The sequence below is a fragment of the Pyrus communis genome, chromosome 11 (assembly GCF_963583255.1).
Source record: "Pyrus communis chromosome 11, drPyrComm1.1, whole genome shotgun sequence".
In the NCBI taxonomy this organism is placed as follows: Eukaryota; Viridiplantae; Streptophyta; class Magnoliopsida; order Rosales; family Rosaceae; genus Pyrus; species Pyrus communis.
This window is the reverse complement of record NC_084813.1, coordinates 3,574,861-3,601,300: the sequence shown is the minus strand read 5'-3', so window position 1 is coordinate 3,601,300 and position 26,440 is coordinate 3,574,861. Positions and strand designations below refer to the sequence as shown.

Sequence of the window (26,440 nt, the reverse complement as noted above, 5' to 3'; positions counted from 1 at the left end):
TGTTTCAAGTGTGAAGCACAACAATCCCACGTGCTCCGAGTTATCCAATTTGTGTTATTCTCGTGTAAGGTTTGAAAATTCGTCACATGTGAAGGGGCGTGTTGAGTGTATCAATTTCACATCACGGAAAGAATGGACCTTGCATATGCCTATAAGTAATTAGACTACTTGCCATATAGTCAGTTGGTTTTATGGAGAAACCTCAACTTTTTTCGTGTATGTACAAGATGCATTATATGAATTGGGTTCTCATTAGTTTGTGCAATAATTATTCCAAGTGATCGGGAACATAAATCATGATAAGTCTGAGATAATCGGATAACTTTGTTGATCAATTTGTTACAATATATGAAAGGAAGATTCGATCACAAAATCAATTGGCAATAGAAGAGTATAACTTTTAATAAACTCATGCAAGGTTTCTTATTGGTTTTTTAGTTAAACACTTACACATGCTATGCATTTGAATAAAGGAAAACTAACGAAAAATCCAAAAAAACTTTAGTTTTAATGAAAAATGACAAATAAAGATATAGTGAATAGTATTAGAAAAAGGTAAAAATGTAGTTTTTCGTTAAAAGTGAACAGTACGTGAGTGTTTCGTTAAAACTTGATTTGAATAAAGCACCTATTGCAGATGAAGAGAGAGTGATGAAAAGATTGCGAAGAGCATTTTTATTTTCAAACTAAAGCAAATTTTTGTTTGGGGCTTATTTGTGCGAATGCATGACTAAGCTCGTTTATTGTTGGATTGCTGTAAAACGAGGGAATAAAGTCTTCGTATTCTTCGAATCTGATGAGTGAGTGAGAAGTAGGCCCAAAATATCTTGAAGGAGAAATGAGCCTTATGAATACACTGTTATTCTTCCAGCTGCTCGTATTTGGCTTCCTGGAGTGCTTTCAATAGCTCTGGAAACGGTTGAAGATGAATGGTGAAAAATTCTTAGCATGAGAGTTTGAGGTGTGGTAGCTAAAGATCCACAAGTTTAGACATGAGATAAATGACGTTCGGTTAGGCTTGATTATGAGATAAGGCTTTGTAAGATATTTTGGTTGCGGTTTAGTTGTTGATCATGGTGATGGAAGGGCTTTAAATGTAGAAGATTTGTGTTGAGCATTATCAACGCAAAAAAATTGGGAGGTCAACAAAAATCAATGTGTTCAATTTTTGGTGGGTTTGAGATGTAAAGCTAGATTATGGACAAAGTAACTTGAGCGGTTCACTCTAAAATTGGGCTACGCAACTGTAGCAATATGCCATATATTCGATTTGGAATACAAGAGCACTTACAACAATGCTGTGTAATTTTTTTTTCTCATGGATTCAACTACTTATAAGGGGTACTCAACCCTTTTATATAGGTCATGAGTGAGTTCCAAAAGTCTTGGACCCTTCATTCTATCATCGCCTCATCGTTTAATGGCCCGAATAAGTAAGCACGACCTATAAGCTACTTCTTCACTGTCCATTTGATAAGAGGAGAGGAAGTTTTCCTAAGTCTACTCGTACTGAGCACAATTCTCATCCACGACTTGTTAGATAGCATTTTAGCAAGCGCTAGGTCTGAGAAAAATTTACATCTCTTCATAGACTTCTTTCCTATCAATGGCCAATGCAAGACCTAGAGTTGACGTATGGGCATACCTGTCCTTCAAACTCCATGCCAGAAAGTTATCAGGCTCGCCAACTGTCTGAAGTGGTTGGAAAATACTTTAGTTTATACTCTCGTCTCTACTTATCAATAGACAATCTAAGGTCAAGAGTAGTCATTCAATATTAGTAGTCTTCTTCGTTGCTGCAGTAGTGCTCTGTCTATTGAGATCCTTGGGCTGATTTGTAGGTCTAAAGGTCTTGATCTTCTCATTCTTTAGTGGGCTCTCCAGGCTCATCTATTGGGTGTAACAACATCCATATATTATATTAACAGCATGGCTCTAGAAGGTCATCGCACTAAAAAGTCACCCAACTCATTGTTAAAGTATTTCTTCTTGGGCATGAAGTTGTCACGGTCGGTCGATCCTTAAGAAAATATAGGGTTGGGTTGTTTTTATTGTTGTTTTTTGCAAGTGTACAACGCTCTTTTTACTTTTCTTTTCTTTGCTGAAGCGCTTGTCCTTTTAGAATGCCAATAGTCCTTCAATAGTTCAATTCCTTGCACAAGAGGGAAGTCGAAGCTAGGGGTGGGTGTGATCCAATTCCGCCATCAAACCGGAATTAGAATTGAAAAATATCAATGGTTTTATTTGATTCGATTTTGCTTAAATTTATTATTGAAATTGTACGATTTGATTAATGTTGATTTTGATTTGGTTCATGTTGTTTTATGGTTCTAACAAGAATTAAGAAAATTTGAACCTTCTACTTTCAACACCAAACACATATTTCAACTACATATTCAAGAAAATTTGTGTTCTCACACCTAGAAAGTTTGTGACCGCAAGAAATAAGATTGGGATGTAGAGAGTAAAAATTGACAACTTAAGAAGGGTTGAGGAGTTTTGACTATTAATCTCTTTGCATATGATCACGATGATGCTTCCGTTGAATGGTGGGCGAGAGAAAGAGGAATGGGAAGAGATTAGCGGCACGAATAAGAGATAGGCAAACACGCAGAGAAGAAGAAAATAAGAGAGAAGAAAGGGCAAAGGGAGGGGGAGAGAACATACACGAGAAATGTGTCAGGGTAGGCATGGTAATAGGATTATCAGTTGGGCTATTTGTGGGTATTTAACTTGTTTGATACTTAATAAGTTATAGTTTACTCACAATAAGTCCAATATCAACTACTATGTATTTTGACACGAGAAATAAGTGAAAATTTTCAAAGATTTTCTGTTATCTTATTTTTTTAGTATTGTTAAAAAGACACTTTTAAAAGCGGAATTCTCCATAAATCCTTTGATCTTCATATTTTTGACAGAATTTCAATGCTAACATTATAAAATAATATACCAAAAATATAAAACGGTGAAGAAGGCATGAATAGTTTCATTTTGAAAAAATCCCTTTAATATTTTTCATATTTTATAATATTAATACGATAAGATAAAAAGTTGAGCTGCCGGATAATCTAGAGCGGACAGAGTGGGAGAATCTCTCCCGGCTGCGAGTAAACATTTGCAGAGAGTATCGATTTTTTAAAAAGTTGAAAACACGGGTGCAAGATAGCAGACAGACGTAGACCCAACGAAATCTCCAATACTCTATTTCCAATTTTGTCCCTATTCTATTCCACCAAACCCCCAAACAATACCATTATTTTATTACAACCCCAAAAACTTAACAATATTTTACATTTCGCGCTCTGCAGTGCGCTTGGGCGCTTGGGGTGTACACTGTACACTGTACTTGTCGTCTTCTCTTCTCTTATCCTACGCACACGCTACTGTACAAAAGCCAAAGCCTCTTTTTGCAGTGACGAGACTGCGAAAATGGCAGAGAGGAGTCTTCTCCATCTTGGTTTCGATCTCTAGGGCTTCGCGACGACATACGACGTGTCGTTTGCGCATTCCCTTTTTTCTCGATCGGCGCTTTTCATGGTCGTTATTCCATCGTCGTCATCCTCACCGTCAATCTGAATCGCTTCAGACTCTCTCTCAGCTGCTACTTTTCTCGGTCCATTGCATGCGAAAAGGGGACATATTTCATTAGACCTCGTCGTTTTACGGTGATAGGTTGCTTTCGTTGCTCTGCACTTGCAGGACAGTTGTTGCTGTGCGTCTGTTTTGTTCTTTAGTCGCTTGAAGGAGTGTAATTATTGTACGGACGGCGGGTTTTCTTTGTTTTTCTTGTATGTTTTTGGATATTTTCAGAAACAAAAATTGGGTTTGGGGGAAATGTGAGTGGTCAAATGGGGTTTTTTTAAATGGGATTTTGGTTTTTGTTTGGTAGATTTATTTGAGTTTTTGGCTGCAAAAGGTCTCAACCTTTTGGGTGGAAGGTGAGGTTTTTGGGTTTTGAAAGAAAAGAGCTTTGAAGTTTTTCATCGGTGGCGGGGAAGAAAAATGAATGATTCTATAGGGACAACGGCGTCATCTTTGGCGATAGCAGAGAAGAAGACGCATAGGCCGGGTGGTTGCGTCGGCATTTTCTTCCAGCTCTTCGACTGGAACCGCAGGTTCGCCAAGAAGAAGCTGTTCTCCAAGAAATTGCTTCCTCCATGTTAGTATTTTTCCATCGCGTAAAGCTACATTTCTCCTCTTTATTTCCTATTTAATTAAAAAAAAACGAAATATAAAAAGTTCGACAACATTTTTGTGTGTTAATTTTATGTATCAGCACGAGCAAACAAAGTTTCCAAGAAGTTTAGAGATGAGAAAATGCCGGTTTCGAAGCTTCATTTGGTATGCATCTTATTGCTTCTAAATTTAGATTATTTCTTTGTTTTGATGGGTTTGGTTGTTTTAATTCTCTTTCTTTTGTTGGGCATGCTGGGTATGTGTGTTTGAATGATAGATTGCTGATGAAAACCGTGGGGGTTTCCCAAATGCGAAGAAAAATGTGAATCGTAGCTTTGATTTTGTGCACAAGCATGAATTGCGAGCTCCAAGTTTGGTTGCTAGGCTTATGGGACTTGAATCCATGCCCGCCACACACGAGAAGCCCAAGAAAGCTTCCTTTGCTAATGCTAGGAGCAGCGGAGAGGAGACATTTATGAATAACCGTAGTGGTAATGATAGAGATGAATTGAATTTGGAGACGGAAAATGCAAAGCCTGAATCGAGGCCTCAGAAGCTGCAGAAAATGGGACCACATGAGAAGAGGGCAGTGACTAGGTTTGGAGCCGAGGCACTTCAAATTAAGAGTGTTATGTCGCGCTCGAGAAAGCATCACCCAAAGCTTGCTTCTCCATTGAAGAGTTCGAGTATTTCCTCTGGGAAGAATTCTTCGCGAACTTCTCGGTTGATTGATGCTGCTACTAGAATTTTGGAACCTGGACTTCAGTCTACGAATAGAGCAAAAGGTGCTCTCACTTACTCGCGTTCTTTTCATTATCCTCCAGTGGATGAGGTTGTGGAAGATGGAACAGCAGTTCAATCACTGGGGATTTCTAATCAAGCATGTTATAATGGTGGTGCAGTCAACTCTATGATGGGCCAAACTTCTTGCAAAAGTTGTGGTAATATAGTAGATGTGGACGTAACATCAAATGTGGAGGAACAACAACCTGCGTTCCCATCCTTTGCTTCAAACTTAGTCAATAGCTCTTCGCTGGTAGCAGAACAAATGCCAAAGTCATCCATATCCTCCTTTGGGCAAGAAAATGATGCAATTTTCCAGGGAACTCGGAACCAACCTGTATCAGTTCGTGGTCAAAAGAAAATACTATCCATTGGTGAACCTGTAACAGAAGGGAAGTCTCTGCCACCAGAAGGTCTAGCTTCATGGCAGTTGTCGTCAAGTCAACCATGCAAGCCTCAAAATGGAGAAGCATCTTCTATTACCTCAAAGAATAGGTCTCAGATGCAGCATCGAATGTCACTAGGAAGAGAAAGGATTCCACCCAGATCCAAACTAAATAGTCTTGATGGCAGAAGAGCCTCATCTGCTGCAAATGCTGTTAGAGGGACCAAAGACTTTGTTGCTTTGAACCGGAATCTGAGTGGTCGTGCCCAACCGAGGGTGCCTACCAAAGTGAACGATTCTAAGTTAGACACAGAGAGGAAAACTTTTCCTGGAAAAGATGACTACCCATCACAGCTAAGGACAACAATACGGAAAAGGAGGACGATCGATGATAGTGGCCAAGTTGAAAGTAGTGGTTTTGTTAGTTCAACTTCCACAAGACAGGAGAATTATCAGTTTGATAAGTCAACTGGAAAAGGATTAGGAAATGGTGCTCATTTGATGGACCACACTTCTGCTAGGAATAAATTAGCCGGTCGGAGAGAAGGTAGCAAAGCTAATGGCAATAAGGACACTGATGTTATTTCATTCACCTTTAATTCCCCTATCAGGAAGAAGACTGGAAACCCTACAGGAATGCAAGGTACAAGCACAGACAATTACATAAAGTCACCTCCCCAAGAACCATTACCATTGAGTGGAGATGATATTGGTGCCCTTCTGGAACAAAAACTGAGGGAGCTTGCATGTCAAGAAGATGATGACATGGCAACAGGTGCTTCATCCAAGAGGTCCACTGCTATGATTCTCCAAGAGCTAATATCTGCATTGTCTGCAGATCGTTCTCTTTCTCATGACAGACACATGGCCAATACAGATATAGCATCACCTGTAAGTCACTTTGTTTATTCAACTGTGTTTATTGACTTGGCATTACCTATACCGTTTAAGAAAAAAAAAATATGCCGGAAGTGTAACTATTTGAGTTTGGGAACCAGTTACAACATATTTGACTACTTTGAGAGAACAATGTTTCTAAATTTCAAGGCTTTTGCATTTGGTAACTGGTTTGGCGGCTTGTTTATAATATTACGATTCTAGTAGTTGTCTAATATGATGCATTTTTAGAATTGCGTTTTACATGTATGATTACAATTCTTAATATAACTGATGTATGACTTATATAACTGTTTATCAGAGTTGGCCATTACATGCAATATCTCCCATGGATAATAGTTGGGCGCTTTTCATGGTGGAAAGCGTTTGTATATTTTAGTAATCTTACATTGCATCACTGTTTAATCCCTTATACATGTCCCATGCATCATGAAATACTTTTGAGTTTGATTTACTGGATGCTATATTATAGATATGGAAAGTATTGCTTAATAAGTAGTGGTGACCTACATCAGATAAGCTTAGATATTCATATTCTCGTATAAATTGAAGTTTCTACAGAGTTATCACACCTGCTATTGAGATTGGATGTTCGTGTAATCATAAATGGATGGTACATGGGTTCCAAAACTAAAGTCCCAATTTTTTTGTTTTTCTTTTAATTTAAGAACTTTTTCATGGTTTATATAGTTGGTTGATTTTTTGTATATTTTATGGACACAAACAGAAAAATTCCTGAACTGGGATGACTACAATGGATATATCATTGTTTCCTGATGGATTTCATTAGACTTTCTGGAGCTTTAGTGCTTCCACCAGGCTAGTTTGGGTTATAAGAATGTGTCAGGAATTTGAAGTAGAATGGCAACTCTTTCTTAGTTATGAGGAGTTTGCCTGTGGATTCTGCTTATCAAATCAGAGTCCTTTGGGCATGCATACTCCAGTCTGGCAACAGTAGTTACTATGGCATCTACATGGTATGGAGCTTGTCCATGTATTTTACTTGTAATTTAGATGATGAGTGGAATGAAGAAGAATTCAGGTCTTGGGAATATGTGCTATTGCATTGAGATCAGGTCCTATATTTGGAAAACTATTTCAACAGAGCATGCTGCTTGAACCATTGATTTACTTTCCTCACCCTTTGCTTGTAAATACTATCCACAAGAATTTCATATTGCATTGATGAACCAGGGGCAACTCCTTGGTTATATTCACAAAAGTTACTCTCTTGGTACCTATAAGTTCTAACCAAGTGAAAAAAGTTATCAACTTCAAAGGAATTGCATTCATGAGTTGGTTGCTGGTAGGATGTTTGCTGCCATCTCTTGTGTATGTATTAGGGAAAATTATATGAAGGAGATGCCGAACCAATAGGGAGAAAAAGTGGAGAAAAGGAAGAAAGAGAGGTCAGGAAGAAGAAGGGGTTAGCTAGGATTTAACATTAGTATATTAGATGATGCAAATTCTCAGTAGTACTCTAGTTAACATCTCTAATCAATCATTTGCTGTATGCTTCTTAATTTGTTATTTGCTTCTCCTCCAACTTTTACTGCTTAAGTTTCTGTGGAACTATCGTAGTTAACGCTCGATAGCCTTTGTCATGCAAAATTAGTTGTTTATATTGTCCTTTAATTTAATCCTCACTGTTAACTTCTTGAGAAAGTAGGAATTATTGTCAATCTCTGTTAATGTGACTGCATTGTGCGCAACTTCAGATTTTTCTTCTGCTTGATTAAAAGGTGTTTCGGTACACATTTCTTGACTCATTTAGCTTCTATTGGTCGTCCTCAGGTTCGTGGAAAGACAGATAGATCGGTTGGAATCTTTCATGATGGTCATCATTTGAGCCCTGGGTCTGTTCTTGAAGCTTCATTTTCTTTTAGTAGTCTGGATGATAGCTCAGGTAGAGTACTTGAGTAATAGTAGAAACTGCTATGCAAAACAGATACATAATTTCCTTTTCTAAACTGAGGTGGTAGAGTACTCGGCTAACCCCCTAAAGCTAATTGTGATTTTGTTTTCTTTCGTATCGGTAAGATCCTCTGAATGTGATTCTTATCTTTGTATTGCTTCTGATACAGGGAATAGGTCCGTCTACCCTCACTCAATGGATTACTCTGATGATCAGTTGCAAATGGGTCATGATACTGATAGTGTAGACTCTGCCACTTCAGTGGACAAAAATAAGACTGGCGGTGAGATAATAACTGCTCTTTTCAATAATGTATTGAGGATATTGCATAGCATCGATGCTGGTGGGGAAAGATTGAGTGGAGGCAAGCTCACCCATGCAAATGAAGTTATATTGAATGCTGAACTATTGTTTGGAGACGTGACTCTGCACAATAAGGGGAACATAATGGAAGGTCTTTTCATCAGTCCCTTGCTTCTTGATCTGGAAACTATTGCCGACACCATGATGACAAAATTCTGTTTGTTCAGTAGTTTTGGGGACATCAAAGAACTTGGTGAATTCCTTTTTGACTTTGTCATAGAGTACTTAGACTCAAAATATGGCCGGTGCTGCAATTCCGGATTCAGAGTTTGGAAAAAACTCCCCGTAGGCATGAACCAGAAGTTGATGATTCAAGAGGTTCGGGAGGAGATTCAGAAGTGGACGGATTTGGCTGGAATGATTCCTGATGAGTTGATAGAATGGGATATGAGTCATTCCCTGGGTAAGTGGACAGATTTTAATACCGAAGCTTTTGAGATCGGTTCTGAAATTGACGGAGACATTCTTCAAAGTTTGGTTGATGAAGTTGTGATCGACTTCTGTGAGTGCCAGCTGCTGGGTTCCTTTTGAAATTCATGTCAACTCTAGCTACCATGTTTTGAGTTCGTATGGTCTTTTGATCGGCCATGTCACAATGTTAAATTCTGTCTGTTAAACCAAGCAAATGTATTCTTTTGTACAAATCAATGGAAGGCTTAGTTCAATTTTAAGATCAGTTACCAGGATATGCAAGAAGATTTCACGGTAATTTTTTTTTTCCCGTTTGAGTGTCAAGTAAAATTGAGTTGTATAAAAGTTAAAGCAACCTTTTGCACTCCAACTGGTGGGTTGTCCCGGTAGTTGCTGCCTCTCTCTTCAACCTATTGTATTTCAGGTTCGAACTCTTTCCCCTCACCTTAGTATAGATTAGTGCAATATATCGTTTGTAATTGGCTAAATACGAGAGGAGAAGATGTTTTCATACTCACGTTCTCTCACTCTTTTCTTTTGGTTTTCTTAACCTTCGGATGATAAATATTAAAAGAGAATTAAGGGAAGAAAAATACATCCAGAAGTCGAAACAATCCATCAAACTTTATCATTTACTAGTTACATTCCGAAACAAATTAAAAAAAAAAAAAAGAATTTTAAGTGGTAATCAAATTCCCAGGTGATAAAACCTCAAGCAAAATATTCAGCAATGAAAGAATGAATCGAGACAAAAAAACCCAAAAAGCACCGAACTTTCAGAACTGTCTGTATCCCAAAACAGTCTTTGGCATTGCTCTGCCATTGCCATTGGCCTTCCTTCCGCCCCTTTTTTCGCCGCTAATAGCATTAGCGGCGGCGGTCGACAACCCCTTCAATTCCTCCATACTCGCGTAGCTCTTCCTCGCCATGACCCCTCCGCCATTGTTGTACCTCTTCTCCCCCGCGCTCGCCGACTTACTCCCTCTCGAATTCGACAAAACCCCGTTCGCCGCTTTCGCCGAACTCTTCGCCGGCGGGGTCATCTCCTGCAACGACGGAAGCCTCGACGGCGGCTTGCGGTTCTCTTTTCGCAACACGGCTGAGAAGTCGGGCACCGATTGAGCGAGAACGGAAGACCCTTTTCGCGAATTGGTCAGATGGGTCTGAAACTTGACTTGTTTCTTCGATGGGGTCGATTTCGATTCGGGTTCTTCGAGCTCCTCTGGGCTCATGTACTTCCTCTTTAGCCGCGATTCTCTGAGCTCCGCGTAGGCTGTGTATCTGGGTCCTCTCTCCATGGGGTAGCTCTCGGTGGCGAACCTCAGGGGGGCTGGATGTTGATCTGGGGCAGGGTTCTGGGAAAGAATGAGAGAGATGGGGTCGATGGCTTGGAAGAGAGATTGAAAAGCTGGGTTTTGTTGGTTGGTTTGTTGCAGAGAGCCGTTAGTCTCTGCCATTGTTGAAGAATTGGAGGTCCCAGCTAAGTTTTGTTTTCTTCTTTCGTCTTCTTTCCCTCTCTAGAATCTCAATCAGTTTGCGGAGAGAGAGATTTGAGTTTTTGTTGGTGATTCAATAATGGCATTTGTAGTTTGTGATTTGGGTTTTACTTACTTTGCAATTGAAAATTTTGGATTTGCAACGGTCGATAAATGGAAAGACAGAAAAGACGGTGACTGTGTTCCCTTTTGGTTACTCTTTTTCTTGCTTCTCAACGTTCGGATTTTAAAATCGCTTTGGATACCCTATCGACGGTCTGATTTGACTGAATTTCCGTGATGGATTTTCCAGAGCCGTTGATCTTTTTATTGTTGGTCATAGATTGCCGTAAGATGATATGACTTTCCAAGAAAGTTCTCTCTCTTTTTGTCGTGGGGAAAGACTTTTTAGGATCTTTAGACAAGCCGGAGATTTGTAAGGTTTCCACTTGGAGGCCCGTTATGCCTCCATTGGTCAAATATTGTAAACAATGAGCCGGAGATTTGCTGTGTGCGAATGTGTGATATTCATAGGGTTAATTGTAGCAAATGGTCATTTATTATAGTGGTAAAAAGAAGTTGAGTTTCTGCATGACGGTGTGAGTTGGAACTCCGTCAGTGATTAATTTAACAAAACCTATCGTTTGAAAAAAAAGAAGAAAAAAGAAAAAAAAAAGGCTAATTGTATTTTAGTCTATTTGAGGTGATTTTTAAGATGGATTATGAGGTTTTAATTTTTTTATACAGCACCATGATGTTTTAAAATTTTATCAGTTTATACTTTTGTCTATTTGAACGCCCACCTTCCCATTGAATTAATAAGTTTTTTTTGTTAATGTGATGCAAATATGACTTACATGTTAAATCAATTTTGAATGTCACGCTTACCATATCATCTATTTAATGAATATTCAAATAATTTATTAGAAAAAAAAATAATTAATATAATTTTAAAACCTATATAAAAAAATTAAAACTTTGTGGGCCGCTTTGAAAACCACCACAAACCTAGGGGCTGTCAAATTAACAAAATTGAAACCTTTCGGCTTCAACAGAGGAACTCCTCACTACTGACTGACTGCTAATGCCTGAAATTAACTATATCTCAAGCAGCCCATATCTGTGTTGTCTGTGCCGTCGCAAGAACTCCAGTTTTTTACACTATCCTTCCGAGAACAGCGGCGGGCCGGCGGCAGAGAAACTGGAAATTAATTAACGGAAAGATGCGAATAATTCAAGTGTTGATTCCAATTATACCATGCCAGCGTACTTAACGGAGCTGATGGTAAACTTGACGGAGGGGGCAAAAAGGGACTCAAAACATCGGTCAAGAAGGCAAGATGAGTGCTTTTAACTATCAATACACGACGTGAAAATAAGGTGCCATGGCATTAATATTATGCAGATTACAAACCTGTTTCAGAAGAAAAATGTGACACACAAAAGGATTTGTGCAAATTACACTTTGTGATATTTGTATTTCTGCCTCAAATTAAAACTAGTGATGCTCTGGTCAAATCCATTCAGCACCAGGGTCCTTACAGCTTCAACCCCTTGATCCAGTGCTGCATTAATCTGTTCACATATATAGCAGATATCGGTCAGAATTGATATTACAGGTTGAAATTCACACCAATTGAAGTGAACAGACAATGTAAATTGCAGATGCATGAACATTTGAATGTGCATGGCGAGCGTGCGTGCAAGCAAATATTTTCTGACCATTTAAGTGATCAATGAATTTCCTTAATACCATGAGTAAGAACTATTTAGAAATGACGTTATACCTGATGTCTCTCGACTGTACTGAATCTCTGTAGAAGATAGGCTTTCATGTCCATAGTTCCAGGGGGATTTCCAATACCTGAAACATAATTCATACTCCTCTTTTAGTTTCCAATTAAGGCAAGTATAGACCCTTTTGGACTAAGACACCTAACCATCGGTTGAAAATGGTACTGAAGAAACAAACCTATACACAGCCGAGGAAATTCACGGCAACCGTCCAGATGGCCCATTACACTTTTTACACTGCAACAAGGAGAAAGCAATTATAAAAAGTTTGGAACATGAGAGGAGTGGGATTCAGCAGAAGCGTTATTAATCAGTTTTGTATTGCCTGATATGGAGTTACGTGGATCAGCATTTCTAAAAGAATGTGTCACAAGACAATTAAGTTCAAGCTGTTCATAATTATATTCTTTCCTTCCTGCCTTCCGTATGCTTTCAACTAGAGAGCAGAGAAAATAAGAGAGAAAAGGAGGAAGAAAAAAAAGAAACAGAAGTACTAATATTTTTTGCGTTTGCTTACCAAGAGAAAGCTAATAAGAACAAAATGTAATTTTGGTTAGGGGCAGTACGAGTTGGGCTAAATCTGGCAGATAAAAAAAAGTAGTGGTTTAATAAGGACAGGAAAATATGCAACGCTAACAAGCTAGAGAAGAGTTTGACTTTCAAATGATCCACGCGAAGCACAATTTTTCTGAGACACAGATAAAATGTTACTGTTGTCACTTCCAATATTATCAAACAACCTCCAGTCTATAACTTCACCTAACCACAAATTCACATAAAACCCAGTAGCACACATATCAACAACTTTGAGTGCGCCCCGACTCTTCCATTTTTCTACAAGATTCTGAGAAGAGCAATTGAAATTCATTTGGACTTTTAAAGCTCTAACTGTATGGAAAAGGGAAAGATTTGTTTTGAGAAGATTTCAAACAAACAACCCCGGAAAGACTATGTATAGTCTTTGCTTCCTTCTATACTAAATCATCCGAGCCAGATTGGCTTGTTCTTTTTTTCTAAGCATATCAAGGAAAAGTGATGCATAGTTGTAACCAAAAAAAAACAAAGTGATGCATAGTTACCCTTTGATTTTGCAAGGAAATAAAGGCTTAAAGGTAAACAACTAAACAATCTACAGAAAAATTCTCGGTTTTCTGTAGCCAAACTGTCAAACCTGTCAAATTAAGTATGGGTAGCTAAAATATGAGACTGAAGTATCCCTTTCTAGAATCAGTATAATGTTTATTTAATTTCTAGTTCGGAATCTATAGATAAAAGGACACAAACAGGGTGTTTCTTCATCCACTTGCTATTCAGCCAACACTAAGAACCTCAAACCCCTTACTTTACTTCTTCTTATGACATCACCACTAATACACCTCTAATTGAATCTAGTAAGATTCCTGCTCCATATCCTTTTTAATAAGCATGGAACTTAATCACAATGGTACATGAAAACTTACTAACAATGGACTATACAGAAAGCATCCGTGCAAATGTACCTTCACAGGATACAGATTGCAAAAATTGAGAAAATGTCTTTAATACTTGTTCATTAGGAATGTCAACACAGTTAATTTAGCAGCTCTCGTGAAAGACATCAATTAGAACATACCACGGAAAATATAATTTACTAAAGAATCCACCTCATTTTGTAGGTCAGTTATAGAATTTTCAATTCTAAGTCAGAAACTAGTTGGACAAACTAACATTATGCATCGTTAAGAGATAAAAGAATCAAACTACTTATTCTTGATTTTGAAAACATATTTATTCAAGAACATAGGAAAGTGATAGATAAATTTTCATATGAATTCTGTTCAAAATTAATATTCACACATACCCATTGTGGTAGCCATGTCCACCTTTTGGCTGAATCCTCAGAACACCATTTGGTAAGCTCATCTCATCATAAACCTACAAGTCCATGGCTCCCATTTATGTAATGCGACATTGAACTTGATGAACTAAATTAAAGAAAGGAATTTATTAATCTTGTAAAGCCGACATTAAGATACAAAAAAATGCATACCAGTAAAATATGGCGTAGGGGTACTTGATAATATGCCGCAAGTGGTCCAACCTTAAGAATAATGAAAGGAGAATAAATGATGGAAAAATGGAATCGTAAGGTAGCTCTAATCACACTGGCATTTACTCATTCAACTAAAGAAAAGGAGATACATACTATGATGCTCATGGATATTTTGGCAAAAGTGCAGCCATAAACATGAACATGAAGAAAAATATTAATGAAAATGGCACACTGCTTCATCACGTTATCCCATTTTGCCAACAAAATTGATCACAGTATTATAATTTTTCATGAGCTCGAAAATGTCAATCATCTGATTACACACCACAATGAAAGATATGGTTTGAAATTTTCAGACATGTAATGATATAGAAATCACCATTGCTTAGTTCACAGCCAGGTTAAACTCTACGTGAGTGAATGGTAAATGATTGTAATCAATTGCAGAAAGCACACTCTGGAGCTAATTAATCATTATTGCTTTTACATATTCCTGGAAGACGGTATTTCATGAAACACAGCTCTTCTTCCATAAAAAACTGATTGCAGCGTTGAGGAAAATAGGAATAATTATACTAAATGAAAGCTCCTTTTGAAGTTTACTTGAACCCTTCCATTAGGTGCAACAGAAATTTACATTATGGATTCTCAATCTAATGGTCTGTCCAGTATAGAGTATCCTGTCACTTTCGTTGGGACGTCACAGAGTTTAGGTTATAAGTAATACAAAGTTATCATAGAACATTTATGGGTAGTGGAGTGTATAACAGTTATGTGAGCCAAAATTGACACCAAAAAAAGCAAACAGAAACGATGAGAACACACCGATTCTCCGCTATAATTCATGTAGGCTTGAGGCTTCACCAACAAAATTGGTACTTCTCCAATGGAGCCTGTACTGATCACAGAGAAGAATCTAAATGAACACCAAAACACATGAAAATGTGGAATCGAAACACTTAAAATACTACTGAAGACCCACCTATTCCAATCAAGGCCTTCGACTGTATTGTATTCATCGCAATGCCTTCTGCTTTAGCAATACCATCAATCATCTCGAAACCAATCTGGTGTACAAAACCCACAGGAAAAAAAGGGTAATGAAAAAGAATTCAACCGAAACACTTAAACTAGTTTATAAAGGTGGAATATTACATTGTGCCTAGTTCCATGGTACTTGTTGCCAGGGTTACCCAATCCAACAATCAGCCAAGGAGTGTACTCCACTTTAGCGCCATTGGTATTATCCGGTAAGGAAGCTTTCACACGAAAACTTGTGGAAACCGAATACTTCCTTAGAGAAGTAGGGCTGCAAGGTCTTCTCGGATACGATATGCAATAGTTTGGGGCAGAGACAGCATACCACATTGACCTAAACATCCAAAACAAAAATTAGAAGTAGGGTTAGCAATGGGTTTGAATCAAAAACCACTTAGCACTTCATTAACTGGCCAAGTTTCAACATTTTTAATACCCCAGTTGGCTAAATTCTGAGATTATTTGTTCTTGTTTCCTCTAATTAATATATTCTTCACTAACTATAAGCTTAAGCAGAAAAGAAATACACACAAAATAAAAATAAAAATAAAAGACAAGCTTGGTAAGAGCAGAATATGGAGAAAGAAGGAAAAAAATCACGAAAGAATTAGAAAACGAAGAGCAAAACGAACCTGGCTGTAAATTTTGGAGCTTGAATTTGAAGTGGGGGATATATGAATGTGAGGAAGTTGGACAGAGAGAGAGGAGGTGCTTCTCGACGAGAGCTTGGAAGTTGTTTATGGTTTGCAGTTGCAGACGGAGGGAGTTTCAGAGGATAGAGTTAATAAGAAAGATCTAAGATACCAGCAAAAACCCCAGAATTTCACTTTCAGTTGGCCCAATGCACCTTCTCAATGATGGGTTGGCCCAATTCATGTTTTGACAGATCTTATACGGTGTATATACAATAAATTCATCTAAAACAAGAGCCGTCATATTCTATTAGATTAAATTATCTATAGACTCTTATTTATATCTGTAACTTATTGTGCACTAGAGAAAGCCTCATGGATACAAATTGAGCAAGTTTTGTACGATGTTTCTATTTTCACATCTAAATATAAACCGTTAGATTGAACTCGACGAACTAGATGCAAATTATAGTTAAGTTACAACCGTGTAAAAAAAAAAAAAACCTAATTTCAAACAATTTCAATTTCAATTTTTAGTTTAAAAAAGATAATAACCTATACATTATTACATTATTGTCAAGGACTTTGATTAAAAACTGAAAACTAAAAATGTCAGTCAAAGAACATTGATAGCTAGGGACTGCATTCAAAGTCTTCTAATACTTAGTTGCCAAAATATTACATAAACTCGAAGAAACTAAATCTTGCAAGACTTATTCTAGCCGAGTTACTAACATCTTATAATAAAGAACTAATCCTAACCCTAATAAGCAAGGAATCCAAATCTTTACCCTATGAGAAAACCTTAAGTCAAAAATACCCTAACACAATAATAAACCAAAGTGCTAACAAGTTGATTGTTTCAACACCCCCGTTAAACTCATGATTATAAACAACATGAGTTTGCCAAGAAGAAAACTTATGATAACTTTCAATGCTAATACAAAATTCCACTGGTTCCAGTGCAAGATTACAATACCAAGGTCAATACCAGTGCCAATGCAAACTTCAAATTCCAGATGAAAATAAATGCATATGTTGATGTTGTGGTCTTTGAAAAGAAACATATGAATCCCCCGCGTCCCTAAATGAACAAGTTTGTCATATTCCAACTACAACACAAACAAATAAAAGTATTACCATACACACAACGTTAGAAACTTCTTGAGTGGTTTGGCTACCAGTCCAAGTACTCTAGTGACTTTGTGGTGGGCAACAACATAACATACTATATATAGAAAACTAAATTTTAATCCCTAAATAAGATGAAGTTTAGAAAAATGTCTTATACAAGATTAAAAATTGATTTTAGTTCCTAAACTTATTTAATGCTAACATATGTATTCAATGTCTCTTTTTATTTATAATTTTATGAAAATATTATAAATTTTAATTCTCATTATGGTAAGCATCTTATATAAGAGAATATTTTCATAGAGATTTTTCGGTACACTTATGTTTTTGCATATTTTCTTATCTGCCACTAATTCATTACAATATATTTAGGTACGAACATTTCGGTACATTGGGTTAGTATAACATGTTTAGTTATGGACATATCGGTACACTAGTTTAGTATAATATATTTAGATACCGACATTTCGGTACACTAGTTTAGTATCATATAGTTAGGTACGAAATTTTTAGTACACTTATGTTTTTACATATTTTCTTATGTATCACTAATTCACTACAATATATTTAGGTAGTGGCATTTTGGTACACTAATTTAGTAAAATATATTATGATACAGACGTTTAGGTACACTAATTAGAAAAAGTTAAATAAAATTAATAATAACATTAAATAAGTTATCTATTAAATAATAAAAAAATATAATATGAATTTGAATTAAGTACACATTAAGGGACTAAAATCAATATTCAATCTAACACTAATTTTTATTAAATTTTAATCTACTTGAAGGATTAAAGTTCAAAAGTCCCTAACATATATGCCCAAAAGTAGCAATCCTTATCATGTCGCCAATATGAGCCCCAAAACCAACCAGTGCCTCACCCCCTTGATTTCCGAGTTGCACGTAATCAGCAGCCCATGTCATACCTGGTCTTCAGGTTAAGACTTCACGGGACTGCAGGCTTTAGGGCTGCTTCAGATTTTCAGCGTTTTCTGTAACCTAGTTTTCAACGACAACTAAGGCGTCTCAACCCAAATAACAATTCCCATGGATCTATAATATAGAAAAGCAGACAAAGAGACGTAGAACCGATGGACAAATTGATACCAAGCAAGAGCAGATTAAATTCGAAGGATTTAATTTGCTCTGGTACCATCTTAAAAATTAAAATACGTAAAACAGATTAATTAACGGATTACAAAATTATAAATAATACGTAATTCGAAAAGATTATACACCTTGCTATAAATTTTTTTTTTTTCCTAAGATAAAAGGACATGCAAATTCATTGTATGAGAAAGAGCTAATACCCAAAAAAAAAAAAAAAAAAAAAAAAAAAAAAAAAGAACTAGCCCAATAAAGTGAAGATAGCCAAAGCCCATTAAGCAAAAAGGCAGACATAAAGGCTGACCGCTGCCAGTGCCATCACCTCGCCAGCAACCACACAGGTAATCGTCCAAAGAAAATCAACTTTTTGTTGAATTCGACGAAGGGATCGCATCACAAATTAACAAGCAACAAGGAAAAACCCCCAACCAAAAATCACCACCAAAATCGTCATACCAGAGAAGAACCAACAAATCTGAACTGCCAAAACAAACCCCTACATGTAGAACCAAAAACCAAAACAAAAGGGAGAGGGATGAGGCTAAGGGTCATCTAAAATTCTTCATCCTAAAAAATAACCTAAGACATAAAATACCCCATATATTCCAACACAATAAAATTAAACCCACACGGTACATTACAATAGTACAACAATTAATAAGGTCACTGCCCCCTAGTACTGTTTCTTTCTTTACAATAATGCAGATTTCAAAGATTTGATGAAAGTTTCAAGTTCTCTTAACCCTTCCTTGGGACATTTAGCTTCACCCAACACCTTCACAATGGCACTACCAACAATAACACCATCAGCTCCCCACTCGGCTACTTTCTTCAAGTGTTCAGGCTTTGATAGCCCAAAGCCAACTGCCACAGGCTTGCTTGTCGCCTCTCTAATTTCCCTTAAAAGGGTTGGAACTTGTTCATTCACCGATTCACGTACACCGGTAACTCCCACGGAGCTCACAAGGTATACAAACCCTTCTGAAGCTTCAACAATGTCTTTCATTCGATCCGTTGGAGTAGTTGGTGTAGTTAGTAGAGCCAACTCTATCTTATTTTTCACAGCTTCTTGTCTCAAACTTTCTGTCACTTCAAATGGAGCGTCTGGAACCACAAGCCCATGTACCCCAACGTCCATAATGTTGTGCATGAACTTTTCAACACCATGGTTAAGAATCGGGTTGAGGTACGAAAATAGAACAATTGGACAAGACAATTGTGGCACCACCTCCTTCAACATTGACATAATTGCGTTGAAATTCGTCCCCCTTGCCAAGGAACGTGTGGCTGAAGCCTGAATAACTGGACCGTCTTGTATTGGATCCGAGAATGGCACGCCTAATTCGATCACGTCTGATCCGCAAGAATCGAGCATCTTCAAAGCTTGAGCCGTGGTTGAAAGATCAGGATCGCCGGCGGTGATGTAGGGGATAAATGCCACTTTACCTTGGTCCTTGAGTTTTCTAAATGTGTGTGAGATGTTGGTGGTAGGGGTAATGCTGAGAGCAGCCATTGGGGTTACAAGTCTTTTTTGGATTGAGAGGGTACGTGTTTGAGAATGAGAATGGAGATAGAATGGGTTTTGAGGATTCTTAAGTTGAAAGCCAGTAACAGAAGTATTAGTATATCTGAGAAAAGTAGCCATTCTTATTAGGGTTCGTTTGAATGAACTTTTTAAAGAGTTGAAAATGCTTTCTTATGAAATAAAAGCACTTCGGTTGTGAAAAATGGTTGTTTGACAAAATTTTCAAAAATGCTTTGAATTGAAAGTAGAAGCACTTGAAGTAGTACGATGATGATTGAGCTGCCTTAAACTGGTGGAATATTTTGGTGGGAGGAACTGTGAGTTGTGAAAATATATATAAGTTCGTCCCAGGAACTAGAAGTTGGGAGGAGCTTTCACCAAAACAGAGAAAACAAGTTGAGAAAGTAGAATAGTCATCGATATTCAATTAAACGTGGAAAACTTATTTCTAATAAACATAGCGTGAGAAATGTCCTTTCTTCTAGAAAAGATAGGATGCCACACACAGTGTGTTTGAGAGTGAGAAGTTAATATATCATGAATAGTATGAACAGTATTAGATAGTATGAATAACGTGGAAAATTTGAAGAGGCCATGATAAGTGTAAGAGCATGAATAGCATGTATAACGTGGAAATATTAAACACGGCATGATGAGTGTGATGGGTGTACGTCAAAGCACTTCCATCCATTGCAACGGCAAGAGGGAAGGACGTGGAAATATTAAACACGGCATGATGAGTGTGATGGGTGTACGTAAGAGCACTTCCATCCATTGCAATGGCAAGAGGGAAGGGTAGTACTTGGGCCATTATTATTTACTAGCTTCTTGTCACACGCTTACACATATTGCAATCGACTATTTTCTAATGTTTTACTTTTTTTTTTTAAGTTTTACTTATTTTAGATATTATTGTTTTTCATTCAAAATGTTGTTAATTACTATTTTATCTCTAGAAATAAATTGTTTTATTTTGGAAACCCAAAAAAAAGAGGGGCATTTCTTGGGATTTTAAAATGCATGATGGTGGTTAGTGGTGGCCGCAACAATGGTGATGACGATGGTGAGTCGTGGTGGTTGGGACTGCGCTACTAGTTTAGACTATGGCGGGTGGTGATGGCGGCGCCAATGGTAGTGGAAAAGGTAGTGTGGCCGTTCATGGTTGAGCTTCTTTTCTTTTATTTTTTATTTTTTATTTTTTTAACTCTCACTCATGGAATCCTAGAAGATGAATTTAGACTTGGAAGTTGGAGGTCAAAATTTCTAATTTTTTCACACAAAAGTTCAATATTTCTATGTTTCATGAATTCAAACAAGGCAATTAGATGTTAACTTTTAAATTTTGTTTTTGTCCTTATTTCTTTCATCCAAAGAGAAGGTAAGCAAGTAGAAAAATGATGATATGAGTTTGTAGTTTCTGAGGCAGACACACACCATTTGAAGAGAGAGTAAAAGCACAAGAGAATATTTTTCTTTTTTGATAATGTGATATTTTTTTATTGATTTTTGTGAATCTCTAGGAGAGATTGATGGTAGGGGTAATGGTATGAGCAGCTATTAGGTTATAAGAGCAACTTCACCCGTGTCAAAATTACTATAGCAAAATTCATGAGCCAAATTCCTTATGGGCCTAAGTTTTGAACGAGCGTTACTTCTAGGGATGACAATTCTAACTGTTAAAATCGATAACCGTGATAACCACCCGAATGTATTGAATTTGGATATGAAAATTCGGGTATATTTTGGATATGGAGAAAAACCGTTAATAATATTCGGTTAGTCCCCAATCTGCATCCGTCCCGAATCCGAACCAAATTATATATAATATAATAGTATTTATATATATATATATTTATTTATTATTCACCGAATTCATTTCCTTGAGAATACAAAAGTTGCACTGTGTAAGTTGCATTTTGTGGGCAAGTTAAAAAGTTTTGATATGAATCAAAATCTATGAGAATCCAGACCAATGATACTTGTGGGAGATATTAAAGATTAGCCAACATTATCAATGTTTAGCTTTAAGTTTTATGCTCCACAATATCCATTCATTAAATCATTTTATACATCCAATATGTAATGAAGAAATTAATATTTATTAAATTATCATGCGTCAATTGAACGAATATATTTTTTGTATTGACGAAGATAGGTATAACCGTTAACCGATGGGAAATCCGTTACCCGGTGGGAAATCCGTTACCCGGTGGGTATAGTTATGGATAATACCTTATGGTTAATTGGCAGTTATGGATATAGTTAATTTTTGTGGTTATGGAGATGAATATAGCATTTCCGTCCCCAAATCGAACCATTGCCATTCCTAGTTACTTCCCTCTTGTACCTTTCCTAGAAGCCAAGAAAGAGGGGATAGCCTCTTGGGTTTGGTCTAGTTTATTGGAGGGAAAAAACCTGATTCTAAGAGGTGCACATTGGCAAATTCTTAGTCGGCATTAGTTAAAAGTATGGAGGGACAAGTGGATCTCGTGCATTACAAATGGACACCCTAACCCTATTATTGATGAGGTAGTAGACAAGGATCAGGAGGTGGACTCTATTATCCATACGGAATTCATAGGCTAGCAGCTAGACTTTATCTCCAACTCGATCTCGAAAGAAGAAAGGAAAAGCAATTTCATTGATCCAGATTGGAGATTCCAGGGGTCCTGACAGGTTAATTTGGACAACGAATAAAAAAGGCAGATACTTGATCATATTGGGATATGGTTTGTCCCTGGGTTGAGGCGCTTTGGTTTGGAGGGACCTCTCAATTACAAAATTGACAGAGCTTCGATCTTTACATTTGATGCATGGTAGAGAAGGTAACTTTGGTAACAAGTAGGAAATCGAGGATTCTCACGATGGTGGCATTCACTTGTTGGCACATCTAGAAATCCAGATGCAAGGCCATCTTCAACCAAAGCCATCCGTCTCCTGCTCATACTATTTAGGCAATCTCATATGCGAGTGAGCTCTTTGTGAAAGCTAAGAGGAGAAATCCCATGGTCCAGGCCACTGGAACGACCTTTTTCCCGTAGGCATCTTCCTTGGTCCCCTCCCCTCCACGAATGGGTCAAGGTGAATGTTGATGCAAACTGGAAAAAAAAAAAATGAGATTCTAGGAATCAAGTGGGAATTTTTGTTACGGATGCTTGTCATAGGTGCCTAGAAGTGAGAAGAGTGAAGGTCATTGTCTCAAGTGCGATTATGGCTGAGGCTCTGGTGATCTGGGAGGGTAGGGTTGTCTCATTGCTCAGCAAAGGAATTTTTTACATATTGTCATTGAATCTGATTCCAAGCAGGTAATTACATATTTGAATGACTGTTTGGAGTGTAGTGATTGAGAGATTTTCCCCGTTTTGAGCCATGTGCCGGGGATAGAGAAGACCTTCCAAGCTTGCACCTAGTATTGAGCTCCAAGATCGGCAAATGCAACGGTAAATTTTGTTGTGTCGCATCACATGTCAAGGATGCGCAATTTAGTATGGGTCGATAGGCTCCCATCTTCACTTGTGAGAATCCTAAACAAGGATGGGCTCCCTTGCCCCTCACAAGTTGTAGGTATTCTGCAAGTGAAGTAATGACGTTTAGACCACTGGTGGCAGCGTTTTGTGCTTTTTCCTTTCCCCGCTTGATTATCTATTTGTAAGTTTGATTGTCGTTTCTTGGTTCTCTGTTCGGCTTGTGGCTCTGATAATGAATTTCTGGTTTAACCAAAAAAAAAAAAAAAAAAGTCAAGCGTTGCCTATAAAAATAAAAATAAATAAAAAAAGAAGGGAAGGGGATAAGGCTAAGGTCATCTAAAATTCTTATCCTTAAAATACCAAATCTATTCCAACACAATAATACTAACCCCACACAGTACACTACAATAGCACAGTTGATAAGGTCAATGCACCCTAGTACTCTTTCCTTTTTTACAATAATGCAGATTTAAACGATTTGATGAAAGTTTCAAGTTCTTTCAACCCTTCCTTGGGAGATTTTGCTTCACCCAACACCTTCACAATGGCACTACCAACAATAACACCATCAGCTCCCCACTCGGCTACTTTCTTCAAATGTTCAGGCTTTGAGAGCCCAAAGCCAACTGCCACAGGCTTGCTTGTCGCCTCTCTAATTTCCCTTAAAAGGGTTGGTACTTGTTCATTCACCGATTCACGTACACCGGTAACTCCAACGGAGCTCACAAGGTATACAAATCCTTCTGAAGCTTCAACAATGTTTTTCATTCGATCTGTTGGAGTAGTTGGTGTAGTTAGTAGAGCCAACTCTATCTTATTTTTCACAGCTTCGATTCTCAAACTTTTTGTCACTTCAAATGGAGCGTCTGGAACCACAAGCCCATGTACCCCAACGTCCATAATGTTGTGCATGAACTTTTCAACACCATGGTTAAGAATCGGGTTGAGGTACGAAAATAGAACAATTGGACAAGACAATTGTGGCACCACCTCCTTCAACATTGACATAATTGCGTTGAAATTCGTCCCCCTTGCCAAGGAACGTGTGGCTGAAGCCTGAATAACTGGACCGTCTAGTATTGGATCTGAGTATGGCACGCCTAATTCGATCAAGTCTGATCCGCAAGAATCGAGCATCTTCAAAGCTTGAGCCGTGGTTGAAAGATCAGGATCGCCGGCGGTGATGTAGGGGATAAATGCCACTTTACCTTGGTCCTTGAGTTTTCTAAATGTGTGTGAGATGTTGGTGGTAGGGGAGGTAATGCTGAGAGCAGCCATTGGGGTTACCAGTCTTTTTTGGGTTGAGAGGGTACGTGTTTGAGAATGAGAATGGAGATGGAATGGGTTTTGAGGATTCTTAAGTTGAAAGCCAGTAACAGTAGTACTAGTATATTTGAGAAAAGTAGTCATTGGCTTTATTAGGGTTCGTTTGAATGTACTTTTTAAAAATCTGAAAATGTTTTTTTTTATGATGTAAAAGCACTTGAGTTGTGAAAAATGGTTGTTTGACAAAATTTTCGAAAATGCTTTGAATTGAAAGTAGAAGCACTTGAAGTAGTACGATGATGATTGAGCTGCCTTAAACTGGTGGAATATTTTGGTGGGAGGAACTGTGAGTTGTGAAAATATATATAAGTTCGTCCCGGGAACTAGAAGTTGGGAGGAGCTTTCACCAAAACAGAGAAAACAAGTTGAGAAAGTAGAATATTCATCGATATTCAATTAAACGTGGAAAATGTTGTAATATAATATGTGGATGGCCCCACTTGAATAGTTTGTTATTATTCATCCAATGAAAAAACTGATGAATGCGGAGGAAGGAAGAAGAAGAGTAAAAAGAAAAAAGAGATGAGAGAAAAATATATAGAGAAAAGAAAGAGGAGTTATGGAGGAAGGGAAGAGAAGAGGAAATAAGAGAGATACAGAAGAAATTACAAGTGAGTTAGGCTAGAGAGAAAAGAGAAAATAGTGAAAGTTATTTTGTACTCCTATTATTTCAGATAATTAAATAAAGTACTATTGTGCCCCGAGAACGTAGGCACATTTGCCAAACCTCGTAAATATTATGTCTCTTTTACTTTTATGTTCCACTGCACACATACCATCGACTTTACAACACGTTATCAGCACGAGAAGTTCTCGTGTTAGTGGAAATCACACAGCCATAAATCTAGTGAAGCACTAACTACCTCTCACATCTGTATGCTGGAATCTCACAGATAAGAAAATCTTTTCATTTCATTTTCATATCTCTGTATGACTAATTTTCTTAAAGTAAATATACAATTGGTTATATAACTATTATCATTATTATTGGCAGAAAATCTCGCAACCATGTAAACAGCCTCTGAACTCCAACCATCTGACCTTGGATTGAGATACTTCCTTCTTAAAAGTTGTTCGTCCATCCAGTACCTATAACATATCAAATTTTCAGAAAATTCCAACGATGCGATCGTCGCAGATGTCTAAAACACCAACTTAATTTCCAATTCCGTAGAAAACTGGACAGTCTTATGAGTACCGAAACTCCTTTTTCAGTAGCTCAGATCGAAATTGTTTCTTCATGAAAGTTGTTTGGTATCCTCCTATCCATATCATACTAAAGTTTGAGCCAAATCTAACGGTTTGATCTTCTCATAAGTTGCAGACACCACTCTTGACTCCAAATTTTATGGGAACCGTTTCAATTTTTTCAAAACTCACTAGAGGAGAAACACCAATTGGGACTTATTGTTACTATTACTCCTTGGGTAACTAAAAAAAAGACTTAAAACTATGAAATGAAAATAAAATAAAGAGGATGAAACAAAAGAAAGTGGCAAACAAAGAATAAAAATAAAAGAAAAGTGAAATGGGGCCAAAGGCTTTGGAATGGTATGTTAGCACCATGTGAGGTATTTTGGCACCATGTGAAAAGGAGAAAAAAACATGATGATATTAAAAATGGACCTGCCAATGCCCTTCTCTCTTAAAAGGGTTTGATACTTTTGTTTTATGAAAGGTGCTAGTTTAAAGCCCTTTTCACAAGTTTTGTTTATTTAGAATGGGTGGAATTATTACCTTTTGTTTTAAAGTTTTGATAATTATGCAAATGGCGCTCAATCAAAGCCCTTGTCACAAGCTTTATTTACTTAAAAGCAATTTATTTACCATGGCTGGAATTAACGCATATTGCTTTCATTTATTTAGTGTACTACATTTTATGATGAGTATATAAAAGGACCCGAAGTTCCTTGATTAGGTTAGAACCTGAAGTTTCTTGATCCTCATCATATAAAATGATAGGACCTAAAGTT

At 37.4% G+C, this 26,440-nt stretch overlaps 5 protein-coding genes across 5 annotated transcripts; 1 reads left to right on the top strand and 4 right to left on the bottom strand.

Moving 5' to 3' along the window:
* The first annotated feature begins 3,326 nt into the window (after positions 1–3,326).
* On the top strand, positions 3,327–9,245 carry LOC137708056 (uncharacterized). Its single transcript, XM_068447036.1, has 5 exons — positions 3,327–4,162; positions 4,280–4,344; positions 4,457–6,238; positions 8,039–8,150; positions 8,329–9,245. Exons 1-5 carry the CDS (start codon positions 4,006–4,008, stop codon positions 9,051–9,053), a joined length of 2,841 nt encoding a protein of 946 aa, XP_068303137.1. The 5' UTR covers positions 3,327–4,005; the 3' UTR covers positions 9,054–9,245.
* A 311-nt stretch (positions 9,246–9,556) lies between these two features.
* Positions 9,557–10,528, bottom strand: LOC137749157 (uncharacterized). Its single transcript, XM_068489271.1, has one exon. The coding sequence runs from the start codon at positions 10,388–10,390 to the stop codon at positions 9,710–9,712; it is 681 nt and encodes a 226-aa protein (XP_068345372.1). The 5' UTR covers positions 10,391–10,528; the 3' UTR covers positions 9,557–9,709.
* Positions 10,529–11,780: 1,252 nt separating this feature from the next.
* LOC137707942 (chloroplastic group IIB intron splicing facilitator CRS2-B, chloroplastic-like) lies at positions 11,781–16,032 on the bottom strand. The gene is made up of 9 exons (XM_068446886.1): positions 15,905–16,032; positions 15,390–15,606; positions 15,217–15,301; positions 15,060–15,127; positions 14,232–14,282; positions 14,043–14,116; positions 12,381–12,439; positions 12,196–12,272; positions 11,781–11,983 (listed from the first exon to the last, which is right to left on the bottom strand). Exons 2-9 carry the CDS (start codon positions 15,600–15,602, stop codon positions 11,867–11,869), a joined length of 744 nt encoding a protein of 247 aa, XP_068302987.1. The 5' UTR covers positions 15,603–15,606; positions 15,905–16,032; the 3' UTR covers positions 11,781–11,866.
* Positions 16,033–18,399: 2,367 nt separating this feature from the next.
* On the bottom strand, positions 18,400–19,996 carry LOC137708881 (tryptophan synthase alpha chain-like). Its single transcript, XM_068448041.1, has one exon. The coding sequence runs from the start codon at positions 19,792–19,794 to the stop codon at positions 18,841–18,843; it is 954 nt and encodes a 317-aa protein (XP_068304142.1). The 5' UTR covers positions 19,795–19,996; the 3' UTR covers positions 18,400–18,840.
* A 3,346-nt stretch (positions 19,997–23,342) lies between these two features.
* LOC137709340 (tryptophan synthase alpha chain-like) lies at positions 23,343–24,720 on the bottom strand. The gene has a single exon (XM_068448428.1). It carries the CDS (start codon positions 24,549–24,551, stop codon positions 23,595–23,597), a length of 957 nt encoding a protein of 318 aa, XP_068304529.1. The 5' UTR covers positions 24,552–24,720; the 3' UTR covers positions 23,343–23,594.
* Positions 24,721–26,440: the final 1,720 nt, after the last annotated feature.

Excerpts from the sequence above, each read along its gene's own strand:
- LOC137708056 (XM_068447036.1), top strand. The coding sequence starts at position 4,006 with ATGAATGATTCTATAGGGACAACGGCGTCATCTTTGGCGATAGCAGAG. Across the intron at positions 4,163-4,279 it reads CAAGAAATTGCTTCCTCCAT|CACGAGCAAACAAAGTTTCC; the intron begins GTTAGTATTTTT and ends TTTATGTATCAG. Across the intron at positions 4,345-4,456 it reads CGGTTTCGAAGCTTCATTTG|ATTGCTGATGAAAACCGTGG; the intron begins GTATGCATCTTA and ends TTTGAATGATAG.
- LOC137749157 (XM_068489271.1), bottom strand. The coding sequence starts at position 10,390 with ATGGCAGAGACTAACGGCTCTCTGCAACAAACCAACCAACAAAACCCA.
- LOC137707942 (XM_068446886.1), bottom strand. The coding sequence starts at position 15,602 with ATGTGGTATGCTGTCTCTGCCCCAAACTATTGCATATCGTATCCGAGA. Across the intron at positions 15,128-15,216 it reads GAAGGCCTTGATTGGAATAG|GCTCCATTGGAGAAGTACCA; the intron begins GTGGGTCTTCAG and ends TGATCAGTACAG. Across the intron at positions 12,273-12,380 it reads ATTTCCTCGGCTGTGTATAG|GTATTGGAAATCCCCCTGGA; the intron begins GTTTGTTTCTTC and ends ATTATGTTTCAG.
- LOC137708881 (XM_068448041.1), bottom strand. The coding sequence starts at position 19,794 with ATGGCTACTTTTCTCAGATATACTAATACTTCTGTTACTGGCTTTCAA.
- LOC137709340 (XM_068448428.1), bottom strand. The coding sequence starts at position 24,551 with ATGACTACTTTTCTCAAATATACTAGTACTACTGTTACTGGCTTTCAA.